This window comes from Sciurus vulgaris, assembly GCF_902686455.1.
Source record: "Sciurus vulgaris genome assembly, chromosome: 9".
Classification (NCBI taxonomy): domain Eukaryota; kingdom Metazoa; phylum Chordata; class Mammalia; order Rodentia; family Sciuridae; genus Sciurus; species Sciurus vulgaris.
Window position 1 is genome coordinate 28,809,388 of NC_136469.1, and position 18,337 is coordinate 28,827,724.

Sequence of the window (18,337 nt, forward strand, 5' to 3'; positions counted from 1 at the left end):
TTCAAAATTAATTAACTTAGAGCCATGTTAAGAATTTCTACTATGTAGTGTTTCATAAAGGTATCAATCAGTTCTTAATTTTGAATCTTAGCATCTTTATAATCTAGGCTGTAGCTGGATTACAAATTAGCTAGAATTCCAAAAAAAAAAAATGAACAACAAACCAACAACAACAACAAAAAAAAAAAAAAAAAAAAAAAGAAGGGGAGAAGATAAGAATGTAAAGACGCTAATGATAACATGCAACCAGTATCTCACTGTGTCACTCAGACATACTGACAAAGAGAAAACTACATCTCTAGATAGCACAGAAGCTCCTTTCTCTCTCACAGACTTCCTGGTTTGATTTCAACCACTAATTTTACAACTAAAATCTACACTGGTATTTCTGTAGCCCTACATTTTATGGAAAATTAATGAGCTAAAATGGGGTTAGTCAAATAAAGGGTGAAATATGACTACTTCCAATATTTACTTTATAAAGTAAAACTATGTCAATCCTGAAGTTTGAAAGTGGTAACTTTTGGTAATGTTGTGGTAAAATAATAATAAAAGTTGCTATTTACAAAACTGGGGCTAGGGATAAAGTTCAGTGGTAAAGCACTTGCCTAGCATATATGAAGCCCTGGGTTTGATCCCCAGTGCTACAAAAAAAAAAAAAAAATGTAATAAATACACACTGTCAAATACTGTGCTAAACAATTTGAAACATAATCTTTACATTCACTGCATTTATGTAGCAGCAAATAGGAATACGAACCAAATCAAAAAAAATTAAATATAAGTATATAAACTTGCTCTATTTTAACTCAGTGCAAATACAATTTGAGAAGAAAATAAGATCACCTCAAGCACATGGCGCTGAGGTAGAGGTGCTTCTGTGTTTGCACTGGCTTTTAATTCCAGTCTCTCGGTATCTGTAGCAACAGTGGAAACATCCAACTTGGCAATCTTTTGCTCAGAAGTAGCAGTAGCCTCAAAGACGTTACCATGACAATCACTAGTTGATCTGGTTTCTCCAGCAAGGTCAGCTGTTTTCTGTCCTTCTTCCAGCATCTGTTCAATGTCTGATTGTACCATCGTTCCAGAATCAGTGATCTCTGGTGAGGTAGCAGAAGACTCTGATGCTGGCATAGCCAGACACCGAGAGTCTTTAGAATCTTGAGTTTCACTATCACTTTGCTTTTTAGTAACAGGTTCTTCCTCTTTAAATATTAATTTGCAGTCATTACTAAGTGTGTCTGGTCTTTCACTGGCCTCAGAAGCAGCTGGAGATAAACTATGATCTTGAAGATCTGTGTGCACACTGGCTTCCTCAGTGGGACTCCCTTCAACCTTCAGTTCCACATAATCATCCTCTTCCTCTTCCTCTACTATAGATTTTTCCAGTAACTCTGGCATCTCTGAACCATCCTCTTCCGAGGGGGAACTAACAGAAGTGGTTACTTCACTGATGACTGTTGTGTCTTTGCCAGCTATTTTAAAAGAATTAGAGAAAACACTCACAGGTTCCACCGTGTCAGAAGATGCTTCTAAATCACCTGCATTCTTTGTCTCACTTGTTGAGATTTCTTCCAAAGTGACTTCAGCCAGTGACTCCTGATTTTCTTGCTCAGTTTTCCTATCTTCATTAGATGTATTATGAATCTGCAGTTCAATGTTGGACACAGAGTCTACTGAACTTGTTTTCTCAATACTTGAGTTTTCAACACTATGTGTGGTGAAATGAGGAGAGACAGGAGAATCCTTCATATCTGACTGCTGAGATCCCAATGAAGTATCAACATCCCTGCTAATGCCAGTGGTGGCTCGAACTGAACTCGAAGAGCATGGCTCTATTTCTTCATCAACTTTTCCTTGCTGTTCCCTAAATATATTGGCAAGGTTTTCTTTGTGTATTTCAAAAGTGACCTAGATTTAAAAGTACAATCAGTTAAAATATATATTAAAAATGAGTATAACATACAGAATATAAAATTAAAATACTTTTAATAACTTTTCAAATACAGAGTTTACATAACACCATAAAACTTAAATCTTCCTATAATATCCTTATTCTGGTAAAATGATTTTAATGATAACAGATAGTGTAGCATGAAAACACAATAAGAACATAATTTAGCCCATTCTTTAAAACGTATAGTAAAAGAATTCACCATTCTACTGGCCACTATAACTTGTGCCAAAAATTGAGTCTACACCATTAAGAATGTTAAACAGTGGAAAATACACTGCTTCAAGTGCAGCAAAATCCCATTTCCCCAAGATATATCTTCAGGAGAGTTTTTAAAAATTAATTAATTACACTCACTATTAGAACAGCTCTCCATATACCTATTGTTATGATTTGGATATAAGGCATCCTCCAAAAGCTCCTGTGTTAACGCAGTTATGTTCAGAGGTGAGATGATTAGATCATAAGAGCTATAACTTAATCCGTGGATTAATCCATTTGATGGATTAATAATTTAAATGAACTACCTGGGTGGTTACTGTAGGCAGGTAGGGTGTAGCTAGAAGAGGCAGTTAACTGGAGGAATGCCCTATGGCCTTCTTCCTGTTCCCTCTATGCCTCCTAGATGCCAAGGGCTGACCACCTTTCCTCCTTCACGGCCTTTGCCATAATATTTTGTCTCACCTTGGGCCCAGAGCAATGGAGTTATCCGTGCATGCACTAAACCTCTGAAACCATGAACCAGCATAAACTTTTCCTTCTCAAATTTGTTCTTGCCAGGTATTTTGATCTCAGTGATGAAAAGCTAACACATCTATTAACTACAGAACCATTTTCTTACTAAGTTAAAGAATATAAATTATTTTAGTAACAGAAAAAAATTAAATCCAAACCTTCCCCAAAGATACACCAATTCATTGCAAATGGTCTGAAAGTTCCAGTTAATTCATCCATACATTCACTCATTCCACTTGAATGTAACTACTATATATTCAGCACTGTGAATATTTCCATATTATACTTTGCCTTTTACCCAAGTAATTGGAAAAAATGGAACAGGAAAAAAGTAAGAAATGGAGTAGTGTGACTATAATGTCACAAGATTTATAACCTCTTCAGGAGGTAATAGCCACCGTTATGTGATTTCTATTTGTGTTTCAAAGGAAATTTCCACTCTCTACCCTCCAAAAACACAAAGAAAAAAGTACTGTGCGTGCAGAAAATATAAGCCTAACTATAATTTATTAAAATTGTTGTGTCCGAAACCTACATTTACAGTACACTTAATATTCTTTCAATAAATTTTTATTGAGACCTAGTATTGAAGGATTATAGATAATAAAAGAAGAAAAGCTGATTTTCTTAATACACAAAATTTCATAGGCCTTTCTGAATCACATGAGTAAAAGGCAAACAAAAATATATGTAATGCATAATGTAAAAATGTCCTCCTATACATACTAACTAGAATTTACCTATGATATATATATAACACTCATGCCATGTGACATAGCTAAAGATGAAAGTATTTAGGGAATAGTATTTGTAAACACTTTCCAAATTGAAATATTTTCTTAGTTATAAATACTAGGGAACTGTTTTAATATTCTAAAAAGAAATGCATGTATTCCACACTGAACAGTAAAGTGACACAATAGCATTTTTTAAAAAATCAATTTCTTTTACGCCCATAATGCTACAATTTACTTTGAAATTCATTCTTTAATTGTTCAATGCCTCACATTTATTCATCAAAAATGTACTGAACATCTACAGCATGCCAGGCACTTCGTGATGCCAACACCCTGTTCCTGCTTTCATGGAGTTTATGTTCTCAAGGAAGAGGCAGAAAATAAACACACAAATATATAAGATAATGTCAAGTAGTAATAAGAACTTTGAAGGGAAAAAAGGAACAGAGAGAGTAACTGCAGAAGGAAGTCCAGGAGGCAAGGGTGTATTTTATTGGATATCTGGGAAAGGTCTCCCTGTTATATTTGAACAAAGACAAGAATAAAAGGAGAGCAAGCTATGTGAAAAGGAAAAGGAGTTTCTGGCAGAAAGGAACAAATGCAAAGGCCCTAGAGCCAAAAATGTATTTCGTATGTTTGAAGAATGACAATAAAGTGAGTAGAATGAAAACTGCAGGAGATGAGACGAGAGTAGTAACCACCAGCTAGTCTATGACTGTAGAGCATCAGAGACTGTGAAAAAGATTTGGCTTCATATCTGAGGGAGCCACTTGAGAAATGAATGGAGGGAAGGGATTTCTATTTTACAGGGATCACTGACTGGAAAGCTGACTTTCTGGAAATTATTTCTGCACTGATACAACAGTTATCAATAAGAAAGTCAAGTTATATACTACCAACCTTACATTAGTTTTGAAAACACTTATTTTATTTTGTTATGAGTTAAATATTCAATAATTGCTTTAATTTTATTGAAATAAAGAGTTTTAGAATTTTATTAAATGCATCAATAAAAATGAGTACATGCAATTTATATGTATAGGTTAAAGAACAATATTTGTTAATCCCATGTACCTACCAATGTGTTAAAAAGCAGAATATTACCAGTATCTCACAATTTCCCTATGGGCCCTTTCCAAATTGTACTCCCTGACCTTCCCATCTCCTTCAGGAAGAAATCAATAGCCTCACATTTCTATTGCTTACTACTTGTGTTTTAATACTAAAACTAGCACAAATCTAGATAGAGAAACTCTGCCACAACGAAATAAAGGCTCAGAGAAGCAAGAGAAGACAAGATATACCACATCTATAAGTCACAGCCGGGCTTTAGCTTCTCTGAGAATATCTTGAGAAGACTTTAGGTAAGGCCTTTTCTCTTTTCTGGGAAATACAGAAGTTAAAATCAGCCTACTACTGACGCTACTGACACAGCCACATCAATGTTTATAACAGTTCAATTCACAATAGCTACATTGTGGAACCAACCTAGATGCTCTGCAATAGATGAATGGATAAAGAACCTGTGGTATATATACACAGGAATATTATTCAGCCATAAAAAGAATAAAATTATGGCATTTGCAGGTAAATAGATGGAGTTAGAGAATATCATGCCAAGTGAGATAAGCCAATCCCAAAAAACCAAAGGTCAAATGATTTCTTTGATAAGTGGATGATTATACATAATGGGGGGATAAGGAGTAAGGGAAGAATGGAGCAGAATGGATTGTGCAGAGGGAAATGAGGGGTGGGGAAGGAGTGGGAAAGGAAAGATGGTGGAATGAGATAAACATCATTACCCTATGTATATGTATGATTATACAAATGGTGTGACTCTACATCATCTACAAATAGAAATGGAAAGCTGTACTCCATTTGTGTACAATGAATCAAAATGCATTCTGCTATCATATATAACTAAATAGAACAAACAATAAAAAAGAAAACTGGAATATCTGTCAGAGGTGAGCAGTGGGTATATTGCATGAATAACATTTAGGAAGTAGACTACTATACATTTTCAATTCTAAACTTACATGGTCAACCTCTAATCTCAGAAGTAGGTCAAAGCAGAATATGTTTTTGCAAAGGGACATCAGGATCTTCTGATGGTTCAGGTGGTAGGACCAGAGGACAATCAGGAATTATTCAGCACATGATTGAGACAAGAAAACTACTTGTAGCAATATGGGTCACCTTATATGGGTAATTTGTCCTCAGACTCAAAAAGAAAAGTTATAAAGGTTGCTGTCATTTCAGTGATAACAGCTGGCCCTGTTCTGTGTCTTGAGTCAAACACTACAGTCTCGATGGTCTACTGTCTACGTTTGCCACAAACCCGCCATCCAGAATTCTCCCTTTACTCTAGTCCTGGAGATGTCCCTCATCTGTCATCTATGTTGTTTTTCCTTCTTCTTGTATCCCTTATCTTTTTCTTTGTTTTAATCTCTCTTTCAGTATTATATGTCCTGTGATGCATCTTGAGAAAGGGCACAATAACTAAGATAAGACCACAAGTATCTGAAAATATCTGTATTCTACCTTCATATTTGATTTACAGAGTGAGTATAAAAATCACAGGTTGGAGCCAGGCATGGTGGTACACACCTGTAATCCCAGTGGCTCAGGAGGCTTAGGCAGGAGGATTGAAAGTTCAAAGCCAGCCTCGGCAAATTATTGCGGCCCTACGAAACTTAGCAAGACCCCGCCTCAAAATAAAAAATAAAAAGGGCTGGGGATGTGGTGCAGTGGTTAAGCGGCCCTGGGTTCAATCCCTGGTACAAAAAAATAAATAAATAAAATCACAGGTTGGAAAGCATTTACCTTCCCTACCTTCTGAATTTGAAATGCTTTCAAAATTCTCCATTTGGTTGCTTTTCAAATTTCCTTTTTTCTTTAATAGTTCAAAAGCTAAGTGACAAACAATTATCATTCTTATCTCTCTCTCTTTTTTTTTTTTGCCATTTTCCTTAAGGTATTTGTGACTTTAAAAGTGATAATTCCCAATTAATTACCAGATATTCTTGTAAATTACTCAGCTAAAAAACCAGTCATTAATCTTCACAATCATTTGATAGCTAATCTATAGCTGTTTGCAATGTTTAGGAAGCACTTCTATAAACTACTAAAGATACTTGTGAGCTAATAACTACAACATTTCTTTTGCCATTACTTTCAACTTAATTGGCTCTCAGATTTACTAAGCAGGATAGATAAAAGATGACTACAATTTATTAAGAAATAAACATTATTTCTTTTAATGCATATATTTGACATGTTTAACCTATATAGGTTTAGACTTTATGAAATGGTAGGCAATGTTTAGCCAGTGATTTATTTTCAAACAAATGCATCTTTTTCATTGTATATTATTTTTGTATGGCAATATCAACTAAATATAATATCTTAGTTTCTAATTCTTAGGTTACCAATGTTTTCTACAGTTGATAAATAGGATATAACTTTAAAAAGAGCTAAATCGTTCCATATGAGGTATCAATGGGCAGGGGTCAAAATGATTACTACCACACTTGAGATCTTTTACAGACTGATGGAACAGCTTGCAACAATAATAGTATAAGGTAACAGATGTAATAGCAAAATCAAATTATAAATATTCACTGATCTATTTTATACAAAGCACCTGGATTACTAATCTAGATGCTCCAGATTCAAAGCTAAATGCTGCCCAAATGGAGCCAGGGAGAAAAAAAGCCTGTGCTATCCCAAGAAAACTGCCAAAAAGAATTATGACAACAACACTGCAAGTTCAAAAGCCAAGGGAAACAATCCCTTAAGGAAATCAAGTGATATACACAATAATCACTACACAGTATTCATGTCTGGAACTTTTTTAAAGTTTTAATAGGTTATATTCTCATGGTTCAAAGAAAAAATAGTATATACCATAAAAGTTCCCGCCTACCACTGATCCTCACCTGCAAACATCCTGCCAATTAGCTACTAATATTTTATGTATCCTTCCAGGGTATTTTTGCATATACACACAAATATAAATTTTTATTTTCTGATTTATTTTATTCATATATATCCACTATATACAATGTTTCTCATTTTTTCACTTAATTTTTCCTAGTAAATTGTTTCATGATAGTTTTAATTTGCATTCTCCTTACAATGAGTAGGTCAGCATCCTTTTTTACATTTGAGGTAATTTTTATTTTTATTTTTATTTTTTTGTGGTGCTGGGGATTGAACCCAGGGCCCTGTGCTTGCAATGCAAGCCCTCTACCAACTGAGCTATATCCCCAAGTCCTGAGGTAATTTTTAGTTAGTCTTCTCTGAGATGTTTAATCAGGTACGTTTTTCCACTGTATTTTCTTTTCCTACTAATTTCTAGTTAAGAATACTATCTTTACTCTGAGTCTAAGCAGTTTTTCTGAATCTTTCATTTGCCTTTGATCTCGCTTAAGGAATTCTGTTTGCTTTTTGGCAACAAAAGTGTTTGTTTTTATTTAAGTGACAGGGTTTAGAACACCAAGCCTCAGCATATTAAATATTTTAAGCTGAGAATTATGAAAAATGGCAGGTGCAGGAACTTCCCTCCCTTTCATTCCTGAAGCAAGTCATAAAATGATCCAGTGAGAGATTCTCTCCCTATACCAGGAGGACAGTAATAATCGTGTTTCTGAAAACGGGACAGAAAGACACCTCTGAAAGAGTAGGTCTGGCAATGAAAATAGGTCTGGCTAAGCTTCCCCAGATTGCTACTCCTAGCTCACACTGCTTTAACCTGACACAGTTATTCCACAACTCTTCACTCTCCACTTCACCTCGCATAAAAACAGCAGCTTAATGGTTTCTTTAGGTCTTCATTTTCTTATGAAGAATTTAGAATTGTTACATGTTTGTCTTATTAATTATTTTGTCAGTCTAATTTTCTGGGACCTAGTCAGTGGACCTAAGGTGACTAAAAGGAAAAGATGTTTTTTTTTTTCTATACTTTACACCATCAAAGTTGCAGTTTTTACTCTGAAGCTCACCATTTTTAGTAAGCACCCATAACATAGAAACAGATTTTCTTCTTTCAGAAAATGGTTTTTAAGTAACACTTCCTTAGGAATACCAAGTGAGAATGTAATTTAAATATAAGCCTTCCAACCACTTAATATGTTCCTAATCTCTATAAATCTCATACTAACACATGGAAACATTCTAGAAGTTATTTGAAAGTAAAAATAAACTCTGCCCTCAAATTTCCTTAAAGTACCAGAATTCTACATAGTCAGTAATTGTTCACCAGTTCCACAACATGATTAAAAACACACTGTTATGCTCATTTTTGCAGGCAATTCTAGATATAGCTTTCTTTAAATTCCTAAACATCTATCATTATTGACAACTTAATCTTAAAAGAAACACTAAAAGACTAATAATATTATCCTCATATAGACAAAGTTAGGAAGAACCATGACATAAAATAATATCATATAAATAACATTAATTTCTTGTTTTAATAAAAAGTCATCCTCATCAATTTTATTTCCTTACCAACAGTCTAAACAGATGCTCTAATGCAAATCTAGAATGTAAACTAGAACTTATTTTTAGAGAGCAATTTAGCAATATCTATTAAAATATTTTAAAACATGAAGACTCCTAAAAATTCTACTTTTAGGAATTAATCTCACAAAATAAAGGTCACATATATAGTAGCAGGGTCATTACTATTCAACAATAAGGGAAAGTTAAAGTATAATGTATACATAATGCATTTACTATAAAACAATAAAGTTTTTAAATATCATTTCCACCAGTTTTTCCAGATAAAGTTTTGGAGAATGGCAGATTACGAAAAGTTAACTTAAGTCACTCATACAATCACTCCTTCCTACAATTATGTGGTCTAACAGCATTCAGATGCTACATCAAAGCTGAAGCTTTTGCTCTTAACTTTATTTCCCCATAATATATTCTATATACCAAAAAATATGGAGCCATTAAAATTCATGTAATAATTTCATTAAATAAGATTGCAAAACAGCATAAAAATAATGACATTTTTCTAAGAAAACAATTACATGTATGTGTATATGTATGTACAGAAGAGAAGACTGGAAGGTCTTCCCAAAATATTAAGTTATATGTATGGGTAATAAGGAATTTTGGGGTTTTTTTAATGTATTTATATTAGATTCTAAATTTCCTGTGATGTGTATCTATTGTTCAATTTTTAAAAAGATAACAAATATTACTTAATTTAAAACTTTTAAAGAGCACACCTGCTCTATCGTACAAGGCAATGCCTCCACCCTGTTATGATGCAGCACAGATGCATAGCATATTCCAGCACCAAGCTCTTGACTTTCCAGCCTTTAGAACCATGACTCAAATATACTTTTATTAAGAATAAAAGTAAATTTATTAATGTCCCACATTCTGGTATTTGGTTATAGCAACAGAAAACAGACTATGAGAGTGAGGATACTTGGCAAGATTTGGACCTCAGACTCTGAGAGAAAGATATGAACACCAGTGCTGTGGACGTACAGCTGGCTTCAGTTCCAAAGCTGTACTATCCGCATTTTGCATGAAGCAGTTGGGAACAAGTTGTTTCACCATTTCATGCTTTAATTTTCCCATTTACAAAATAAGGCTTTGAGAATCACCCTCTAAATTTCACAGAGACAAGAAATTATTCCAAGTGGGAGAAGAAAACCATGGAAGGTGGAAGTATTAAGTCAATGTATTATTTTTATTATTTTATGAGTGTGTGTGTGTTACTGGAGATTGAAACTAAAGGTACTCTACCACTGAACTACATACTCAGCCCTTTTCACTTTTTACTTTTGAGGCAGGGTCTTGCTAAGTTGTCAAAGCTAGTCTTGAACTTGCAATCCTTCTGCCATAGTCTTCCAAGTCGCTTGGATTATAGATGTGCACCACTGAACTCAGTTCAAAGCACTGTTTTAATCATTCAATACATGCTTGTTGAACATCATGCTAAGTCAGTGATGAGAGGAAATGAGTAAGTTTAAAACATGACCTCTGCTATCACAAAACTGGAGAGACAATACATGTGCACATGCATGCACACACACACACACACACACACACACACACATCTTAACACAACATGAGGCAGTGTGTATCCATCCCATCTGGACTGTGAGCTACTCTAGAGTAGAGCCTGTATCCCATTCACTTCCATAAGTGTGGAGTAAATGAATGAATGGTACCAAAAGAGCAGCAGCAGTTCCAAGGAGGAAAAATACTTGGGTGGACTTGAAAGTTCAAAAAACCTTCAAAACTGGAGTGTGAGTCAAACCAGGAAACACAGACAGGCAGAGTCAGAGGGGAGGGGAAAGCCTATTTCAGTTGTCGTTGGTCATGGGGGTGAGGGATCAGAAATCTATGCAGAAACTTGGGGGGCTGGGAGACAGTAATGGGGCTCTTGAAAACAGTGAGTTTAGGAAACAGTGGTTGGTAGGGAAGCTCAATAATCTGCCTGGCTGTCCCAGTACTATCCTATCAGCTGGGAATACAGTGGTGAACAAGAACGACACCAGTCCTTGACCTCCTGGGGCTTGCCACCTATTGACCATATGTGCTTATTTTCTTCTTTATTCCTTATTTTTATTTTTTTAAGACGTGGTCTCAGTGTGTTGCCTTGGATGTACTCAAATTCCTGAGCTCAAGATCCTCCCAGCTCAGCCTTCCAAGTAACTGGGACTACAGGTTCACACCACTGTACCCAGCTGACCATAGTGTTTAAATGGGTAGTTAGAAAAGGTGTTGGGGATGAAAAGATGGGTTGGAAAGGAAGGTTGAGATTGATCACAAAGACTAAAGTGTATGGGCTGTATTGTGAAAACAACTGTGAGTGAAGAGAGAAAATGGTGTCTTTGGGATATTACTCCAGCAGGTTTGTGCACGGCATGGGATAAGGCAGAGAGAAGCTGAGGCTAGGCAGTTGGATATCAAGCATCCCGGGCCCATACAGTAGAAATACAGAAGAAGAAAGAATACAAGGGGTAGGAGGACATCGCCCAAGGACAATCAACAGACAAAATCCTGACTGGACATGGGAACAAAAAGGTATTCTTAAGATTTTCAGCTCAAGTATTTATAAAAATGATAATATAATCAGGTATGTGTGTTTGTGTGTGTGTATAAGAGAGAGAGAGACAGAGATGTGTTGGGGGTAGAATCCAAGGTGACCGATATGCTAGGCAAATGCTCTACCACTGAGCTATACCCCCAGATTCAATCAGTCTTACATAAGCATGATCAGGTTTTAAACTTTACAGCATTCTTGGAGAATTGTGGTCTAAACCAAAAGGTTCCATCTTGCTTTCTTACTTGTGGATCTCTAGGCTCCTCCCAAATATGTCACTGGATATACTTTTCTAGTTGCCTGGAGAAGGAACATCATACTCTACTTGGAATGTAGGCCATTGGATAATAAATCTCATCTTGTCTTCTTTGAAGACTAAGTGCAAAAATGAAGCAGTGTGTCATATGAGGCAAGTCCTTTAAGGTTCTCAGATGAACATGGCTATACTAGAACCAAGGACTGTTATGCAGTAAGACCTATCTACACCTTTCCTTGATGCCAGCACCTCACAGCAAAGACAACCTGCTTTTATAAAAAATGATCACCTCTCTGTATGAATTCTCCATTAATCTCACAGAATTGCAGTTTGGGTATTAGCTATTTGGGTATGTGAGGAAAGACTCTTTAGAAAATGAACAAATGGTAATTATGATGAAAAGAATGGATGGAGGGCTGGGGCTGTAGCTCAGTGGTGGAGCACTTGCTTAGCACATGTGAGGCACTGGGTTTGATCCTCAGCACCACATAAAAATAAATAAAGATATTGTGTTCATCTACAACTAAAAAAATATATTTAAAAAGATATGGACAATTTTTAAAAAGAATGGATGGAAATGTTTTTATAGAACACACACACACACACACAGTGTCTTCAAATGCACTATAACCTGTATCTAGCTAAAATACTATTACAATTACAACTGGTTCATAACTGTCAAGTAAGAAGCAGTCTACCCTCTCCCCCACTTCCCACCTCCACCTGCTGCCAGAGCAGTTATTCTGTTCTGGGCTCCCTTCAGACTGTTAAGGCAACTGTATTTTATTCATGTTCCAATGACTAGCAATTGATATTGAATCTGGACCATAACAGGTGTTCATAAACGATGCATGGATAGGAAGATGAATATATAGGTAGAATGATATGTCCTGATTCTGCATGGATGACTAGACAGGTCAAGAAATGATTATTTAAAAAAAAAAAAAAAAAACTAAAATAAAACCACATCAAAATTGAAAACTTTGCTCTGCAAAGAGCCTGTTGGAAGAGTGAAAAGACAATAACTGGGAGAAAATATTTGCAAATCACATGTCTGACAATATCTAGTCCATGTAAAGAATTCTCAAATCTCAAAAGTAATAAGCAAACCATCTAATTAGAAAATGGGCAAAAGATATGAACAAATATTCACTACAGAGGATATACAGGTGACAAATTAACATGTGAAAAGATATTCAATGTTATTGATTATTAGATAAATGCAAATTTAAGCCACAGTGACAAGTAGGGATGTAACTCAGTGGTAGAGTGCTTGCCTAGCATGTATGAGACCCTCAGTTAAACCCCCATACCAAAAAACAAAACAACAACAAACCACAATGAGATATTACCACCCAACTGTGGAAAAAAAAAAATACTCAATGCCAACAAGGACATGGAGCAACTGAATCACACACTGCTGATGGGGAAGTAAAATGATACAGCCACTCTGGAAAATAGTTTGATAATTCCTTTTATATGACCCAGCACTTACATTCTTGGGCATTTATCTCAGACAAATGAAAACTTATTTCACAAATAAATTTCTGCATGAATGTTCATAGCAACTTTATCTATAATAACCAAAGACTGGAAACTCTGCAAATGTCCTTCTGTAGGTGAATGGTTAACTAAACCATAGTACATCTATACCATGGAACACTACTCAGCAATAAAAAGGAATGAACTATAGATATGAACAGTAACACAGAAGGATCTTCAGGCAATTAAGCAGAGTGAGGAAAAAAATCAATCTCAAAAGGATACATTCACTGAACAATGTAATTCTAGAGATGGAGAACAGGAGTTGGGGTTGGGGTTCAGTGGTAGAGCGCTTGTCTAGCATGTGTGAAGCTCTGGGTTTAATTCTCAGCACCACATAAAAAAATAAACAAATGAAATAAAGATGCTGTGTCCATTTTAAAAGCGAGAGAGATAGAGATAGAGATAGAGACAGACAGACAGACAGACAGACAGACAGACAGACAGACATGGAGAACAGCTTAGGGTGGCCAGGGATTAGGAACTAGGGAAGGGAGTGGGTGTAACCTGAGGGAAGTCTTGTGTCATAGCAGAATTAAATATCTTGATATGACACAAGCTACATGTGATAAAATTGTATGGGCACACACACACATTGGGTTCATATATAACTAGTGAAACACCTGTGGATTGTACCAATGTCAGCTTCTTGGTTGTGTGTGTGTGTGTTTGTGATGCTGGGGATAAAACCCAGAGCAATGCACACATTAAGCAATCAATGAGCTACATCCCCAGTCCTTCTCAGTTTTGATTTTGTACTATCACTATTTCAAAATCAAAAAGTTGTAAAACATAAATAAGTAAATAAAAGAATACTTGAGCAATTAAATATAAAATGATAGGAATTCATGAAATATGGCAATTTTTAACTTCTGAAATTTCTTAAAATAGGTAGTTTTTAACCTTATCATATAGCCACCACAAACACACATACACAAATATTTATATATATATATATATGTGTCAGTTTACAATTTGTGATTTTTAAAAATGTTTTTGAGAAATCACCTAAGAGAATCTTTTTAATAGTTGTAGATGGACAGACTGCCTTTATTTTATTTGTGTATTTTTAAAATGGTGCTAAGGATCAAACCCAGTGCATCACACATGCTAGGCAAGCACTCTGCCACTGAGTTACAGCCCCAGTCCCCTAAGAGAATTTTCTTAAACTAAATTCTACATGCTTTTACCTAATCTAAATGATATTTTTTTCTGTAAAGTGACAGAAATTTACACTTAAGTCATTAAGTAAAATCTTAAAATATTTCAACTAATCTAAGATAATTATTTCACCCAAATTCATTATTTTGGGGGAGACGTAATCAGAATACATTTTTACTTCAAGAGTGATGTTTACTTGTTTATTATTTTAACTGACAGATCCAGTCTATCTTATGGCAATATAGGTTCAAACAAAATACAGCATCAAAAGACTTTAGCTAAACGAGAGAAAAAGGATGTTTTTGGACAAGTCTCATAATTCAAAATAGTTTGAATGAACTGTGGTATATATATATATATATACAATGGAATATCACTCAGCCATAAAGAATGATAAAATTATGGCATTTGCAGGCAAATGGATGAAATTGGAGAATATCATGCTAAGTGAGATAAGCCAATCTCAAAAAACCAAAGGTCGAATGATATCGCTAATAAGTGGATGAGGACACATAATGGGGGGAGGGAGGGATTAGTGTTAGGGTTAGAGTTAGGGTTAGGAAGGGGGGCAAGAATGGAGGAAGGAAGGACTGTATAGAGGGAAAAGAGGGGTGGGAGGGGTGGGGGGAAGGGAAAAAAATAACAGAATAAATCAAACAACATTACCCTATGTAAATTTATGATTACACAAATGGTATGCCTTTATGCCGTGTACAAACAGAGAAACAACATGTATCCCATTTGTTTACAATAAAAAAAGAAAAAAAAAGAAATGAAATGAAAAAAAAATAGTTTGAATGACTTAATTTAAATATTAATCAGAGAGTAGAAGGATTTTGGCATCCCAACTAAAGACAGTATTATTTAACAGTATTATAGTGTTTATGTTGAGTGCTTAAAACAAAAAAAAATTTTTTAAAAAGAATAACCTAGACAACAAACAAGACACAAAGGTTACTAGATGCACATCTGAAACCCTGAGACCAAAGAATCCAGCATAGCGCAGTTACACTAGAAGAGCCTATTACTGCTTATAAACCCTAGTTCAGCTGTTGGAGGAGCTGCATACAGTGACAAACAGCTTTGCTGCTACAAAGGTGGCAGGAAATCTATCAAACTGGACAATAAAATTGCAATTGAGTTTCTTTGGCTTTTTATAGCAGCTGCATGTATCCTGATGTAACTCTGCAAAAGCTATCCAATTCTGCAACATTAGTTCTTTACATATCAGTTCTTTATCAACAACCATGTTATAAATTTGTGATAATGAAATTCAAAATGACTACAAAAAAGGAAAAAATAAGCATCACTTCATTACTGTATGGATTAAAACATTTTAAATGTTTCAGAATGACTATTTTTAAAGAGAGAAAATTTGGTTCCAATTCAACAGAATTTTTAACATGCTACCAATTGTTCACCAACATACAGAATTATTTCAATTCTGCCTAATTTTTATTAAATATTGATGCGAAAAGACTTAAAGCATAAGTTGTCCATTTTATATTAAAAATACATGTCAAGACCTAATATTCCAAAACAATAAACATAGCAGTATTCAAATAAATTACTTTGTATAAATCTTATGAAAATGAAAAAAGCCTTTTTATCATTGAAGGAAATCTACTAAAAGAAATAAAACTAAAAGACATGTATCAAAAACTAAAATTAAAAATGAAACCACAAGAACCAACTTAAAAATTTTCCTTTGCCATCTTGCAGTTAAGTAGTACTTTAGCATTTGGGTTTTTTTAAGTAATTTTTAAAAATATTTTTCTTCAGTTGTCAATGGATCTTTTATTTTATTTATATGTGGTGCAGAGAATTGAACCCAGGGCCTTACATATGCCAGGCAAGCACTCTACCACTGAGTCACAACTCCAGCCATTTGTTTTTTAAAACACACTTTTATAGCAAAAAAAAAAAAAAAGGTGATGGGTCAAGTTTTATTAAGATAAAAATACTGCACAAATACTTAAACAGCATTTTTTTTTCATTTTATAAGTGCAATCCTAAAACTTGAGTCAGAGATTGATTGAAAGTAGACACAAGAGACCTCTCCTAAAAACAACTATTTTCTTTCCAAAGACATTAAGATCTATTTAAAACCACAAGTCATTGAAGTAAAGAAAAATATAAGCTACACACACACAAATGTAAAGCCCACTTTGTGTTGTGTATAAGTTGATTCTAAAAAACTGATTTCAGATACTATATAAGAATAACAAATACTCCTTTAACATTTTCTGCACCAAATATGTGCTCTTGAAAAGACAAAACAATTTTTTGTTGTAATAAAAAAATGTACTAAGGGGTTATAAACCGAGGTCCATATTCAATTCGTTTAGAATCTGCCTATCTCCGTGATGCTTTCTAATGAGTATATTACATTATCAGCTTAGTGTGAAGGTAGGAAGAGGAGAATTTTATGAAAGTTAAAAAAAAAAGTCTACACTCAGAGGAGTGTTCAAAATTTAAATTCCATATGAGGTTATTTAACTTAATTAATATATTTTTATTGTTGAGACAAGTTCTTTCTATCTTGCCCAGGCTGGTCTCAAACACACAATCTTCATGCCTCAGTCTCCCAAGTAACTGGTACTGTGGGCACATGCCACTAATCCTGGCCAAGACTTTGTAAAATACAGATTTTCACCAGGCAAGGTGATACACATCTGTAATTCCAGCTACACAAGAGTCTAAGGCAGGAGGATCACAACTTTGAGGCCAGCCTGGGCAATTTAGCAAGACCCTAACTCAAAATAAAATAAAAAGGACTGGGAATAAAATTCAGTGGTACACTTGCCTAGCACACACAAGGACCTGGGTTCAGTTCCCAGCACAGAGGATAAAACAGATTTCGATCTTTCATAGTTACTAGAAAGTACTCCAATGGAAGACAGTAAGGACAGAGGGGTAAGGGTAGAGTAAGGAATAAAAGGAACCTTCCTACAAGATTAAGATTCTGAGATGGGGCCCAGGAGACCATAATAAAATGAACATCCCAGATTACTCTGAAGAGGTGATCCTCAAATTACACTGTGAATAACTGCAGCTATTTCACAGATCCCTAATAAGAGAAGACTGGGGCACAAGGTCACACATAGAGTGGCACATGACAGCTGAACCAAATAGCACTAACAATGATGGTGCAGTTCTTCCTTCTTCCTCCAAATGTTTAATGTGTAACTGCCAAGAACTTGGCACTAGACACAATTCTATGGGAGATATAAAGTATCCCCATAGAAGTATATAGAAGTGTGAGAGATATAAAATATCTCTCTCCCATAGAAGATATAAGAAGTAAAAAACTGGGGCAGTGATAGAGCACTTGCCTAACATGCATGAGGCACTGGGTTAGGTGGTCAGTAACACACAAAAATAAATAAATAAATAAAGGCACTGTGTCCATATGCAACTAAAAAAATTTTTTTAAAGAAGTAAAAACCCTTCATCTCTACTGATGAGAGCTTACTGGTTCAGAAGCCAAGATAAGTACAAGAATTCACTTTTAACCAATAACAGAACATGAGCAATATTAAGGCTCATGTGCTTAAAAGCCAATCCACATGCTACCTTATACATTACTACTCTTCATTTGTCCACACACCTCCAAGCTAACAAAGTCACCTCGCTTTTCCCTCAGTGACTCGTCTCTGTATCCTTGCTTATGCCGATTCCTCTATCAGCAATTCCTGTTACCCCAGTCTCTACATGGCTCAATCTTAATTACTCCTTAAGGCTGTAGTCAATGACATCTGTTCCAAAAACTCCCCACACACCTCCAGGTAGCAGCTGTCTCTACTCGCACTGTGTGTATATTTCCTGGGGTATTTATGATCTCCAACCTTGCAGTTAAGTTATTTTTATAC

General features: G+C 35.1%; 1 protein-coding gene across 4 annotated transcripts in view; it reads right to left on the reverse strand.

The window, feature by feature from the left end:
• Positions 1–18,337, reverse strand: part of LRBA (LPS responsive beige-like anchor protein) — a 723,813-nt gene that overhangs the window by 524,632 nt on the left and 180,844 nt on the right. For all 4 annotated transcript variants that reach the window (XM_079154183.1, XM_079154182.1, XM_079154184.1 and 1 more), the window contains exon 23: positions 847–1,911. In XM_079154183.1, the coding sequence (XP_079010309.1) occupies positions 847–1,911 (1,065 nt within the window). The remainder of the gene's footprint in view (positions 1–846; positions 1,912–18,337) is intronic.